Here is a 13183-nt window from a genome sequence, read left to right on the forward strand (position 1 = left end):
ATGTGCTAGAAATCTCACTGACATTATCTTACCTAATTCTTCCTAACAAAGTACCCAATTGGGATTATTAGCTCCGTTTTATAAATGAGGAAACTGAAACTTGGAGAGTTAGCCAACTGCCTTTGATCCCACGGTTGGAGCTGAAAGAACTGGAATCTGAATACCCATCCTTCTGATTCCAATATCCTTTGTAGAGTTCTTATAACTTCATACCTTCTCATTAGCCTGAGTCAAAGAACCTGGAATGAGTCATCAGGAAATCTGCGGCTTCTCCATCCTGGCTTCTCCTTTTCACATTCATGAAATGTATATACAACATTTGCAAACTGGTATATTTAAATCTTCACCTGTGGTTTTAAAATGATTAGCCAAAAGTTTTATTAAGTGAAGCTGTGACCACAGAGACCACTTTTTCAAATATTTATCAAAAACTCTTAAGGCTATCACTAGTGCTCAGTGGCTTAGCGATTCTGAATTCCTGTAACATATTATTGATTTTTCTCTTAGGATATTTATTTATTTACTTGTCCACTCTGCTACGCGTCATCCTAGGTACTAGTTCCTGGAGATTAAGTCATAAGATAAACATGAGTCTGTGGCCTCAGAAAAGCTCATATATATGCCAGGTGGCAAGTAAGACAGCTAACAAGTAAGCAAAACTTCTAGTTGTGTTTGATAGGAAAAAAGCAAAGTGGCTGCCAGAAAAGAGAATAACAAATTAAAATATCCACTTTAGAAATATGAGCCATAAGAAATATGAGCCATAAGAAAAGCGCCACCTCTAAGGTAAGGTGCTGAGAGGGTGAGAAAGTGGTCGTTAGGTCCTGATACCGTGGCAGGCAGAAGAGCAGATAGAAAGGCCCTGAGGTGGGAAAGGGTTCCAGACACTGCAGGGACTTGCAGAGGTCCTGTGTAATTATAGTTCATTGAAAGATAAGAAGAAGAGAATGAAATAAGTAGGCAAGAGAAAAGCAACGGCCAGATCCATCAGGCCTTGTAGGTTCTAGAACAGAATTTACTGATGGCAGTGGGGTGCAAAGAAGGATCTTTAAGGCTGAGCAGTGATGTAATCTGATCTAGCTTTTAAAAAGATCATCTGACCACTGACCAAAGAATGTATTTGAGGTACGAGAGTAAAAATAGACATATCATTTAAGAGGCTGGTGATAGGCCAGGTGAGAACAGGGGAGCAGAGAAGATAGAAAGAAGTGGGTAAATTTGAAGGATAGAGTAGAGGTTCAGCAGACAGTAATCTTCAATGAGCCATCTGTGTCCATTTTTTTATTTCTCTGGCTGGTGTCCCAGCTAGGCTGCATGAACTACTCAACTCTGTACCTTCCTCTTCTGCTATGTCTTAGGTCATGCTGAAGATAGGGTTCTCTAGAATCCTCCCTGTTCCAGTTTTGTGCCTGTCAGTACAAGTGTTTCCATCCCAGGTGGTAGAGATTTGTTCCTAATTATGGACCCTAAGATGTGCCATCCATGTTTGCTGTTCTGCCAAAGCCATACCATGTTGTGGGATTTTTAAAAAAATTCACTTCTCGCATCTCATTAAAAATGTATGATATATGTCAGAAATAAATATACTTAATAACTCATTTAATTTAAGCCACCATCTAGAAGAAAACTTTTTTTAAAAAGATTATTTATTTATTTATTTATTTATTTGACAGAGATGGTGGAGGGAGGAGAGCACAAGCAAGGGGAGCAGCAGGCAGAGGGAGAAGCAGGTTCCCTGCTCAGCAGGGAGCCTGATGCAGGGCTCCATCCCAGGACCCTGTAATCATGACCTGAGCTGAAGGTAGATGCATAACTGACTGAGCCACCCAGGTGCTCCAGAAGAAAACATTTTCTTTTCTTTTCTTTTTAAGATTTTTTTTTTTAATTAATTTATTTGACAGAGATCACAAGTAGGCAGAGAAGCAGGCAGAGAGAGGGAGGAGGAAGCAGGCTCTCCACGGAGCAGAGAGCCCGAGGTGGGGCTTGATTCCAGGACCCCGGGATCATGACCTGAGCCGAAGGCAGAGGCTTAAACCACTGAGCCACCCAGGCACCCCCGGAAGAAAACATTTTCAATGAAGATGTGTCAACTGGCCAATCAAGAGATTTTTTTTTTCTTATACCTCAATAGTGTTAAGACTGATGGTGATCAACAATGAGCCTTCTCTATGCATAATGTGGTGAGAATCACCAAAGACAGAGAATGGTTACAACCTATCTAGTATTTCCAACATTTATGCCAACAGAATGTTGAGACCACTTTAGTAAGAAAAGTGTTGAAAGTCCTAAATATGTCACGTGTCTTAATTATATTTATGAGTATGTAGACAAACATCCTGAACAAAGGTGAGACTGCCAAGCGACCTAGCCATGATTTATAGTTTAAAAGATGATGGAATGACAGACATCATTTTCAGTTAGTCATATGAGATAAACACCGTTTTGGTTTATTTGTTTTAATTTCAGGATTACCATTTCTGAAGATGGAAGCCTCAAAATTGTCAATGTGACGAAATCAGATGCTGGAAGTTATACCTGTATAGCCACTAACCATTTTGGAACTGCTAGCAGCACTGGAAACCTGGTAGTAAAAGGTAAGGACTAACCCAGAGCACACGTACGTTGGTATACCTGTCCTCATTTCTAGTAATGCGATCTATAGAAGTCGCATCCTTCATATTAATATGTACAGATATCACTGTGTTGCTAAATTAATACATCATGCCAAACATGATATGATTAAGGATTCTTAGAGAACTGTTCGTAATGAATATGATTGAAAGGCTATCTTATTTCAGAATCATCCAATACAATTTTGAGAATTACAGCCATTGTATCTATTATACTGTTGTAACTAATGTTATCTTCAATCCTTTAATTAAATTTCTTTCAAGTCTCTGTAGATTTGAAATTCATGTCTAGGAACACTGTGCTAACAAATTAAAAACCCATGACTTGAATACTATTTTTAGCAAACATTGTTTAAACAATGACATTGGCTATTTTTAAAAGAGCTGCCCTGGTTATTCAGAGATACGGATATGGATTATTACACCAGTAAAGGGATTTGATCATCTCTGTGCTTTGCTTTAGTCACCCTGCCAACCTTCTCCGTCTTAAGGAAATAAAATTTTCCACATACCTTAGTCTGGGTGCTTTATAGTATATGACAGAAATTCCTTTATTGCTGTTAGCACAGCACATGATATGAGTCTGTTCTTAACACCAGGTTGATGGGATGGGCTGAAAGCACTAAAATGCAAGGGATGAGACTTTAATTTACATTTTATTTGCATTTCTATTACTTTCTGTCTTGAGGAGTTGTAGAGTTTTTGAGTTGAAGTGATCTTGGCAATGAGTGATCTGACTGAGGAGGATAAGACTCAGGTTGGTGACATTCTCAAGGTCACCAGTAGTAGAAGACAGATGTTGACCCAGGAATCCTGATTGTGCATTCTGCTTGGCTGGTTCTGTTTACTGCACCAGGAAATCTTGTTAATTCAGCTGCTTTTTTAAAATAATAGATTTATACAAAATAGATATTTTTCTATAACTGATATAGATGACCACATCATATTATTTCCTAATTGCCCATTTATTTGTAGCTCTCTCTCAGAAATAAGAGAACCTACGAAAAACAAAAATATCTATTTTATCTATCCCAATTTTATTTTAAAGAAGAAAGCCAAAAATTACCTCATTGCATATTTTGGGGTCATTGGAAGGTGGAAAAATACTATCATTTGGATAAGACTTTTTATTATAAACAACATCTATGCATGTAAAAAAAAATGGAAGGCCAAAAGTTAGAAGTAAATTTGTATTTAGATTAACTCCACTTACCTCAGTCAGTTAATGAATCACTCAGAGCGATAGCATGGGCATAGGACTATGTGTTTACTCTATCTCACAGTGCAGAGGAAAAAAGAGGTTCAATAGTATTTGTAAATCAAAATTTCAGCTAGAGGTCTTTGCTAACGTGTGGCTTTCTCGGCTGCAAAAGGAAACAGTGATCAGCTAGGATCAGGAGGAGTCCCAAGGTTTCAGAGTTGTTAATGGCAAAGCTGGTACCTAATTATAGATTATTTGCTAGTTATGGAGATAAAAGAGACTACTAGGCAGCAGTCTTAGGTAGTGATCAAGAGACTGAGTGTGAGGCAGAAAGATCCGGCTTTGAATCTCATTTCTGTCACTTACTAGCTCTGTGACCTTCAACTAGACAATTTACCTGTGTGGGGATAATAGTATGCCAACTGCTTTGGGTTGTTTTGATGACTGCGATAATCCACCATAAGTGCTTAACATAGTGCCTGGCACTTAGGAAGTATTAGTAGTTTTTTGGTTGTAGTTGTTTGTATTTTAATAAAATGGCTAAACATACATTCTAAATCTTATTGAAATGAACATTTATGAAGTTGCCATCGCTGACCTATTAGAGTTATTAGCAAAAAGGAGTGAGCCTGCCACCAAAGAAAAAAAGCTCAAGAGTGTGAACGATTATAAACACCTAAGCCTAAAAACCTTTTTTTGCTGTTCCGTATTGCAGAAAGTGAGGTATTTTTGCATGTAGTTACAAGTTATATCCTGTGTTTGATCAGCCTCCTTCTCATAAGGATTTCCTTAGTTCTCAAGATGGAGGACAGAGGGAGCTCCTAGGTAGCTCGGTCGGTGAAGCAGCTAACTCTTGATTTCAGCTCAGGTCATGATCTTAGGGATGTGAGATCAAGACCCATGTAGGGCTCTGCACTAAGCTGAGTGTTCTGTGCTGAGCTGAGCATGGAGCCTGCTTGGAGTTCTCTCTCTCTCTGTCCACCCTCCTGGCCCTCATTTTGTGCATGCGCTCTCTCTCTCTCTCTCTCTCTCAATCAATCAATCAATTCATTCTTTGAAAAGATAGTGGACAGAAAGGAATATCCTCTGATTCCTATCAGAGTTCATATCCCAGCAATATGGGCAGTCCGGAGACTGACAATCCAGATGAGTCTCTGCTGCTCGTCTTGTACTGAATGATGGCACAGAACTTGTCATCTATCAATAATGAAATATGCAGTGGTCACCCCATGTTTTAGGTAAATATGAATGTTGTTGAGGTAGGGACTTCTAGCTATTTTAAGAAATTAAAATACTTTATTTCTAGATTTCTAGTGAAATGTAAATGGTGATTATCCAAGTATAGTATAAGGCATAGTTTTACTGTTTTTTTTTTCAATTTTAGTAATTTATTTGCTTCTTAAAATGTGTATTAAGAAAAGTCTAGTTTTCCATTCATGGCAATGATTAAAAAAATCTTTTAAAATATATTTAAGGGGCACCTGGGTGGCTCAGAGGGTTAAAGCCTCTGCCTTCGGCTCAGGTCATGATCCCAGGGTCCTGGGATCAAGCCCTGCATGGGGCTCTCTGCTCAGCAGGGAGCCTGCTTCCTCTCTCTCTGCCTGCCTCTCTGCCTACTTATAATCTCTGTCTGTCAAATAAATAAATAAAATCTTTAAATATATATATATATATATATTTAAGAAGTGAGTCAATATAAAGAAAAATATTAAGTATGAATTATTATACGAGGATATGCAAAATCATAAAGATGGGATATGAAGATTGGGAAACATGATGTAATGGCATTTTTCAGGAGAGTTTAAGCATATTTATTTTTCAGGAGAGTTTTAGCATACTTATGGACAGGACTTAGAAGGACATATGACAGGATCACCTGTTTTGCTGAGACACATGGAATACTTCAAAACTGAAATTTCCTAATAGATGGGGAAAGAAAAAGACCAGGGCAGGAAGAAAAAGAAGGCAGAGACCTGTAGGCAGGAGCCCCAAGGTCGTAGTACAATGGTTCCTGCTGGGAGGAGTTCATTTATTTAGAAGTAGTGCTCTTTCTGGGCTTGCCTGATGGTATTCTATTGCAGTCGGGTTTTGTACAGAGGTTCTCTGATTCTTTTATTATTCTTATAGGTGAGATGGGGGTGGGGGAAAGAAATATGAGTTTTATCTGATCCATATGTTCACAGAAGTTAGCAATCCTGTTACTTCCGGGAAGGTCAGAAGGTATTGGAGAGAACATTTATCTGCCGTTGCTTGGTTCTGAGTCCCATTAACATTAATGGGAAGAACACGTGTGTGCATAGGGCATCCAGACCACCAGGTCTCTGTGAAGGACATTAACATAAACTGAGAAATGCAATTTAGAAATCTGCCCCATAAAGCACGATAAAGGCAGAGAAAACCATTCTGAACTCCACGTGAACTGTGCCAAGTACTGAATCGCACATCATAATGCTTCAGCCCTGTACCTTTAATGTAAATGTAACAGTTTAGCCTGAAATATGACTGAGCACTGTATTTTAATTCAATTTTGAGATCTACAAAGGGACTAATTTATCAGAGAAGGTGTTCTCTAACCTTAAAATGTGCTTGTATTCATTTTGATCTCCTCATACATAGGATTAAAACACCGTGAAGGTCAGACATCAGAACACGTCTTTTCTAACCTTTTTATAATCATTCTGTCATTAACAACGCTTCTAAAATCCAATGCTCTTCCTCCTCACCCCACCACCATGTTTTGAAGGCAGGCCAAAGATAGTGTCAAACATAGGGTCAGTAAGTATGGGGGAGGAGAAGGAAGGGATAAATCTACTACAGCAGGTACAGGAGGTTTAAAATAAATCTCTGTCAGGCAACCATAAAATGGATAAATATTCAGATTATGCATGAGCAAGATTCCAAACTGCAGAATTCTGACAGGTGCCCAGGGGGCTCTTGATTACCATCCCATCATCTGAATTTCTAAATTTCACTGATTTTATTTTTTAAACTAGGTATAGTATATTTGGGATTTGGTGTGCTGTTTGATTTGAAGCAAGTACAGTTCTCATGTCAGACCCCTGAATCCTACCAGAAAGCATAATATTTGACCTTTCAATGAAGATGAGCTTTAGCAATTGTCGACATCATTAAGAACTATATGGAGGGCAGGCTGCATCTGCATGCAATATTGTACTTACTAATTCATTTTTATCTCTATAGCAGAGTAAAAGGCATGCCATTTCGAATGACATAGCATCCTTGCTGTACAGTTTTCATATGACAGCTATTTTAAAGTAGTACTCCCAAAAAAGAGTAACTTGGAGTATTTGTCTTAAATGTAGTTCAGCAAGATAACTATGGTAATAGCAACCCTAGCTTCTGTTGATCCCCTCCAGGGCTGAAAATGAAATGCAGAGCTTTAAGCTTTAAATGGATGTTATCGTCATAGTTGTCTTGTTGAACCACAACCAAAATGACCATGGGTAAGTCTGTGGCTGGTGATTCCAGATGATACAGTGAGAAACCCTGCCCTACATAAGAGAACTTTGTACACATAGCAAGTGAAAGTTCAATAGAATGCTTAACAGAAATACAGATTTCCAGTGCCCTAACCTAATCTAAATCTTTAAGGATAAGCCCTGAAAAATAAAAAGTTTTTAAAGAGTTATTTATTTATTCGAGAGAGAGAGTACAAGTTGGGGGAGGGGCAGAGGGAGAGAATCTCAAGCAGACTCCATGCCCAGCATGGACTGCCAGGAGCCCCACACCGGGCCTGATCTCACAACCCTGGAGATCATGACCTGAACTGATATCAAGAGTTGTGTCACCCAGGCACCTCCCCAAATAAATATTTTTAATAAACACCCTACTTGATCCTGATATACACTATATTTTGGGGAGTTGACCAACTATGGGCCAAAGCCAACTAACCCCCTATTTTTTTATAGCCCAGGAGCTAAGAATGGTTTCTATATGTTTAATTGGATGATAAACAAAAAGAATAATAATAATTTCAGACATGTGAAAATGTTACGATATTTGCATTTAAGGGTGCATAAACAAGGTCTCAGTGGAACACAGCCATGTCATTTGTTTACCTACTGACTGTGGTTGTTTTTACCCAATAGCTGAATCGAATAATCATGACAAAGACCATCGAAGATGCAACAACCTACATAATATCCTCAGTGTTGCTTCTTGACCAGCAAAACCTAAAATATTTGTTATTTATTCCTTTCCAGAGAAGCAAAAACAAGAACAAAAACTTACTCACCCTCTCTTTTTTGACCTTTTTCCTTTCCCAGACAGATCTCCAAAATGTGATCCAAGGTGTAGCTTAGCCAGGTTATACAGAACAGGGAATTTCGACATCTCCTTGAGTCTGATTACAAGCTGAAATTGGTGGGGATATGTCTTTCACAAGACCTTAGCCTCACCCCGGTATCAAAAGGGTTGACCTATTGGGCAGTCAGATCATTGATTGGGAGAAAGGAGAAAAAAATACTTGGCAGACACTAGAACAGCATATTCAGTCAGCTTCTGTAGGAATGAGGACGCCTCACACTGCTAGAACCAACTATTAGGCCAGGGAGACTCCTAAAGCACAAAACGTGTCAACTGGAGTTTATCAAGATATTTATCTCTTCCTGAACTTTTCACTCTCACCAGCCTAAATCAGTTGAACTGTTCACATTTAGTTTACACATCTCTCTGATTGCAGGTTGTTCTTTCACTGTTTTGTTTTGTTTTGTTTTTTCTTTTTAAGTTGTCCTAGGTGCACATGTTACCCTGTTTTCATTTGGGTTTTAGAAGATTTCATAATAAAATAATTTTTAAAAATTTAAAAGTAAGTAAAAAGATTAAATTTTGTCTATTCGGTACACAGAATTACTTTTATAATAAGAAAAACATTGTACTTTATCTTGATAGAAAAAAAAAAGAATCTCGGTAGCATTTAACTAAGACCTTATATATTTATAACAAGAAATTCTTTTGTATTCTCATTCTCCATTCCTGCAAAGTAAAGATGCTCCTGTGACTTTACTCAGGGTTTAATTGCTCTCTTCATTGCCAGAATGCTCACTGTCCATCCCATCAAGAGTTTATTTACATTTAGAAGAAGAGAATGCATACATATAATGGACCAAGACTAACAAGTTTTACAGCATTATCTGTAGTGTGCCCTATAAAATACTTCTGTTTTAACTGTAGGACCTTGAGGAATATCAACCTATCCATGCATAGCATGACCGATACAATAATGTAGAGTCTTCTCAATTGGAACCTTTTTTGAAAATGAGTTTAAAACAGCCCATATCTTCTATGTAAAATTATTCAAGGCTTTATCCATATTTGACTGGGGATCAATCAGAAATCAGTAACCAGCAATGACATTTGGCTGCTAACCCACAACAAAGGCTTTTAACATTGGGCCCTTATAACAGAATACATTTCAACCTAATTAGGTGTCTTCCACTGGAACCAATTATTTCTAGGCAATAATTAAGGATCTTTCTAATAGGATTAACGCAAATTCTGACCCAAGGCACCTAGAGTAGGAAAAGTTTGTTGTTAAAAGTGCTAAATGCTAATTATGTTAGGTCCCTGGGTAGAAGGACAATGACCAGAATATTTCAATAGTAGATCCTGTTAGGTCTGAGACCTGCCACAATGGAGCTGGCAACAGTTAACTAAGGAGAACCCTAAAGAAATGTTAGATAAGTGTATCTCTTGTTCTTCCTGTATTCACAGAGCATAACATAACCTGGAACTCTTTCTGTGAAGACATGAAGCCAAGATCTTGATGAAAGAGAGCATAATTATTTCCCCTGACATTCCTTTGAGCCCTAATGAGAGTCACATAGACTTAGCAAATAGTGTGCCTTTAGCAACATCAGTCACGGATAGAATAACTCCCCCTTTTGTCCAATACTTTTTGTAAAAGAGCTTCTCACCTTTTATAATGTTAAGGTTTAAGTTTGTGAAGAATGCCACTGAACATTATGTCAAAAAGTGAAAGAAAAGAAAAGAAAAAAAAAGATTGCGTACCATGACAGTCTACTCTGACTCCATCCTGCCATCATTTCTTCATCCTTGATAGAGGGAGGAAGTAATTTCCGTGCCAACTCTGCCCTTTCGCAAGCAGACATCTATACTGAGGCAGGCTTCACGTACTTGATTTTGGTATAAAAGACACACTGTTGGCCAACAAGACTTCGAAAAAAATCTCAATTTCACTAGTAATCAGAGAAATGCAAATGTAAATACCAGTGTGATAGGATTTTTTACATATGAAATTGGCAAAAGATAAACATCAACAAAACCTTTTGTTAATGAGAGTGTGAAGAGAATACTCAAACACTCACTGTAAGTAGGAATACAAACTAGAGTAGACACTGCAGAGAGAATATCATTGCAAAAGAGATGCTTCCTTGGCACATCAATTCCATTTCTGGGTGTCCACTCCAGAGGAAATTCCAGGTGTTTTGAGGTAGACTTGCAAAGATGTTCATTATGTTGTTTTTTGTAGTGAAAAACAAATACATAAGCAAAATAAAAAATAACGCAAAAACCATTATTTCATTTAATGCATATAATTATATTTAACATAAAATTAGTAATAGAAAATAATACCATATAAAGTTTAGAAATAAAAATACATGCTCAGGGGCACCTGGGTGGCTCAGTGCGTTAAGCCTCTGCCTTTGGCTCAGGTCACGACCTCAGGGTCCTGGGATCAAGCTCCGCATCAGGCTCTCTGCTTAGCGGGAAGCCTGCTTCCTCCTCTCTCTCTGCCTGCCTCTCTACCTACTATCAAATAAATAAATAAAATCTTAAAAAAAACAATACATGCTCAGTATAAACATCAACTCATGATAGTATTTGTGAGGGGAGGGAATCTGGAGTGACCTTATATGGGAGGACCTAACCTGTGTTGGTAGTATTTTATTTGGGTAAAATTTTAATATATATTCAGAGGGGAGAAGGCTAAAAAAAATGTTAGAGACTGCTGATTCTAGAAATGGGGATATGAGTACTGGTAAATTCTCCTTGTTAGTCTTACATGTATAATATCTCAAATTAAAAACACCAGGTCAGAATTCTACAGCATAGTAAGATATTATAGTCAAAATCATCTAGGTGGTAGATTTGATTTTCTAATTCTCCCCCAGATATTCTAGAATAAATAAAACCTTATTACTAGTGATATTTAACCTTTTGAATCCAAAATTGTCTTTTAAAGAAAAAACTCTACTATAGAATGAAATAAATGGTTTAGTTCCTAATGAATACTTACCAATCAAAATAAATAAAACAAACAAACAATAAAGGCAAACAGAATATGACTCTGGCTTCATTAAATGTGAAGCACATAATTAATTTCTTTTCCAGCAATTCAAACAGACTTGTGTTGTACTGATTCAGTTTAATTGAACTTATTACCACAAGCAGATAATAAGAAGTATATTGAAGATATCCATCTGGCTTGCACTGAAAACCTCACGTTTCATTCTTCATGGCTGTCATCGGCCGTACTAATTGCCTCATTTCAGCTCTTTTACAATCAGTATGATTTAGCTATTAATGTGATAAAATTCTTACTCGAGAGGAAGTTGATATTAAAAAGCATAGATCTCTGGCCTACCTCTGCTACCACTACTGAACACAGCCCCAGCGTTATTACAGTTATATATTTTTCAAATACATAAATAAGAACCCATCTCTCTCTCATGCATATAGTTTTAGGTTACATCTATCATCTTATATCTTGCCATAGAGCTCTTTCCCTGCTAAAGGAAAGAAGTGGTTTATGTTGAGCTTTTCAGTTCATAAAATGTTTAAAGATCAATGTGGTTTGTTTTCAGCTATGGTATGTTTTCTTTTTTATAATTTCCAAAGCTGAAATAGATTTTAAATGGGTAATTGTGTAATAAATAAAAAGGAAAGTAAGATTAAGCACTTTTATCTTCTGTTCCTCAATATCAGAACTTCCTGTGGTTTAAGAATGATGTTTTGTCATGCAGATTAGCATTGGATGGTCAGTCTCTCTCAAGAGCAGAGGGGGGTGTGTGTCTGTGTGTCTATTTGTCTGTGTGTCTGTGTGTGTCTGTTTTTTAAATCCTCCATCTCCTTTTATTTTAGAGGTGGTCCTGTGGGGGAAGCAAATGCTTGGTTCCAGCGCCGAAAAGGAAGGTTTCATCTATTACCAATCCGGAACCAGAAAAGAGATCTGTCAGGAAAATTCATGAATGATTTCACCTTCCTTTCTTGGCGTTTGTTTCCTGCGCCAGAGGCAGGAGGGGGGGTTTTGCTCTCCCAAAGGATTAACGCCACCAAACCATAATTGAATTTCTCTGGCTGTCATAGGCAATCACATCTAAGAAAACCTCCCAAAAGACTGTAGGCCTTTAGGTTAAATACAGAATCTGACCAAGATGAAGGCAAGTTAATTAACATTTCCATCATTTCTCCCTGATTTACTCTAGCAAGATTCATTTCTAAAAGGTTAAAATGGTTGTCTCTTTTATGCAGCCATTTGAAGAGCCAAAAGTAGGTTACTGGTTATAGGAGAAGAAATGTAAGCAGAACATTTAGACCATAGTGGCTTTTTACATGGCCTTCTAGCAGTTCTATAATCACTGTGCAAAAGTGCAAGACATGTTATTAAATGAATATTAGCAATATTGACTTTGAAAGTTTCCCATACTTGAAAACATGTCACCTATTGTCATATTAACTCCCCCCTCCCTTTCTGTCTCTTCAAAAGTAGAACTCCTTATAAGTCCAGCTTGGATTTTTCCCAGAAGAGTGGGATCCAAAAGGTCTAATCAGAGGTGCCTACTCTTCCATATCTACTTTCATGAGGCTAGCCTATATGCCTTCCAATATAACATGTATATGTCTCTGTTGGCTTTGTCTACGATATAAGTACCCACCTCTTGATGGGTAAGGCAAAGAAAATTAAGTATAATTTTAAAGACCAGTATAGTTGATAAGAAGACATTCTGATACAGTCCAAATATGAGAGAATAGTCAAAAGATACAAATGACATAGTTGTCACCCTCCCTATATGGCACCATGGGCCATGAACCACCCTGCTCTGATGAACAAAAATCTCCAAAGGTGCAACCTAGGAATTTCCTGTTTTAGTACGTCCTCCAGGAATGCCTGGTTGCAAGCCTAAAAGCTCACAGTTTAAGAATGGATCTTGATAGGCATAGAGATAGAGCTTTGTTGAAAATGTAGAAGGAACATGAGCCTGGGTGGTTCAGTTGTTAAGCATCTGCCTTCAGCTCAGGTCATGATCCCAGAGTCATGGGATTGAGCCCTGCATTGGGCTCCCTGCTCAGTGGGAACCCTGCTTCTCCC

At 37.8% G+C, this 13183-nt stretch overlaps 1 protein-coding gene across 8 annotated transcripts in view; it reads left to right on the plus strand.

Annotated features, from left to right (window-relative positions):
- The window catches only part of LOC131824150 (contactin-4), a 938389-nt gene that overhangs the window by 850449 nt on the left and 74757 nt on the right, over positions 1-13183 (plus strand). For all 8 annotated transcript variants that reach the window (XM_059161541.1, XM_059161538.1, XM_059161545.1 and 5 more), the window contains one exon: positions 2467-2594. In XM_059161541.1, the coding sequence (XP_059017524.1) occupies positions 2467-2594 (128 nt within the window). The remainder of the gene's footprint in view (positions 1-2466; positions 2595-13183) is intronic.

The sequence above is a fragment of the Mustela lutreola genome, chromosome 2 (genome assembly GCF_030435805.1).
Source record: "Mustela lutreola isolate mMusLut2 chromosome 2, mMusLut2.pri, whole genome shotgun sequence".
In the NCBI taxonomy this organism is placed as follows: domain Eukaryota; kingdom Metazoa; phylum Chordata; class Mammalia; order Carnivora; family Mustelidae; genus Mustela; species Mustela lutreola.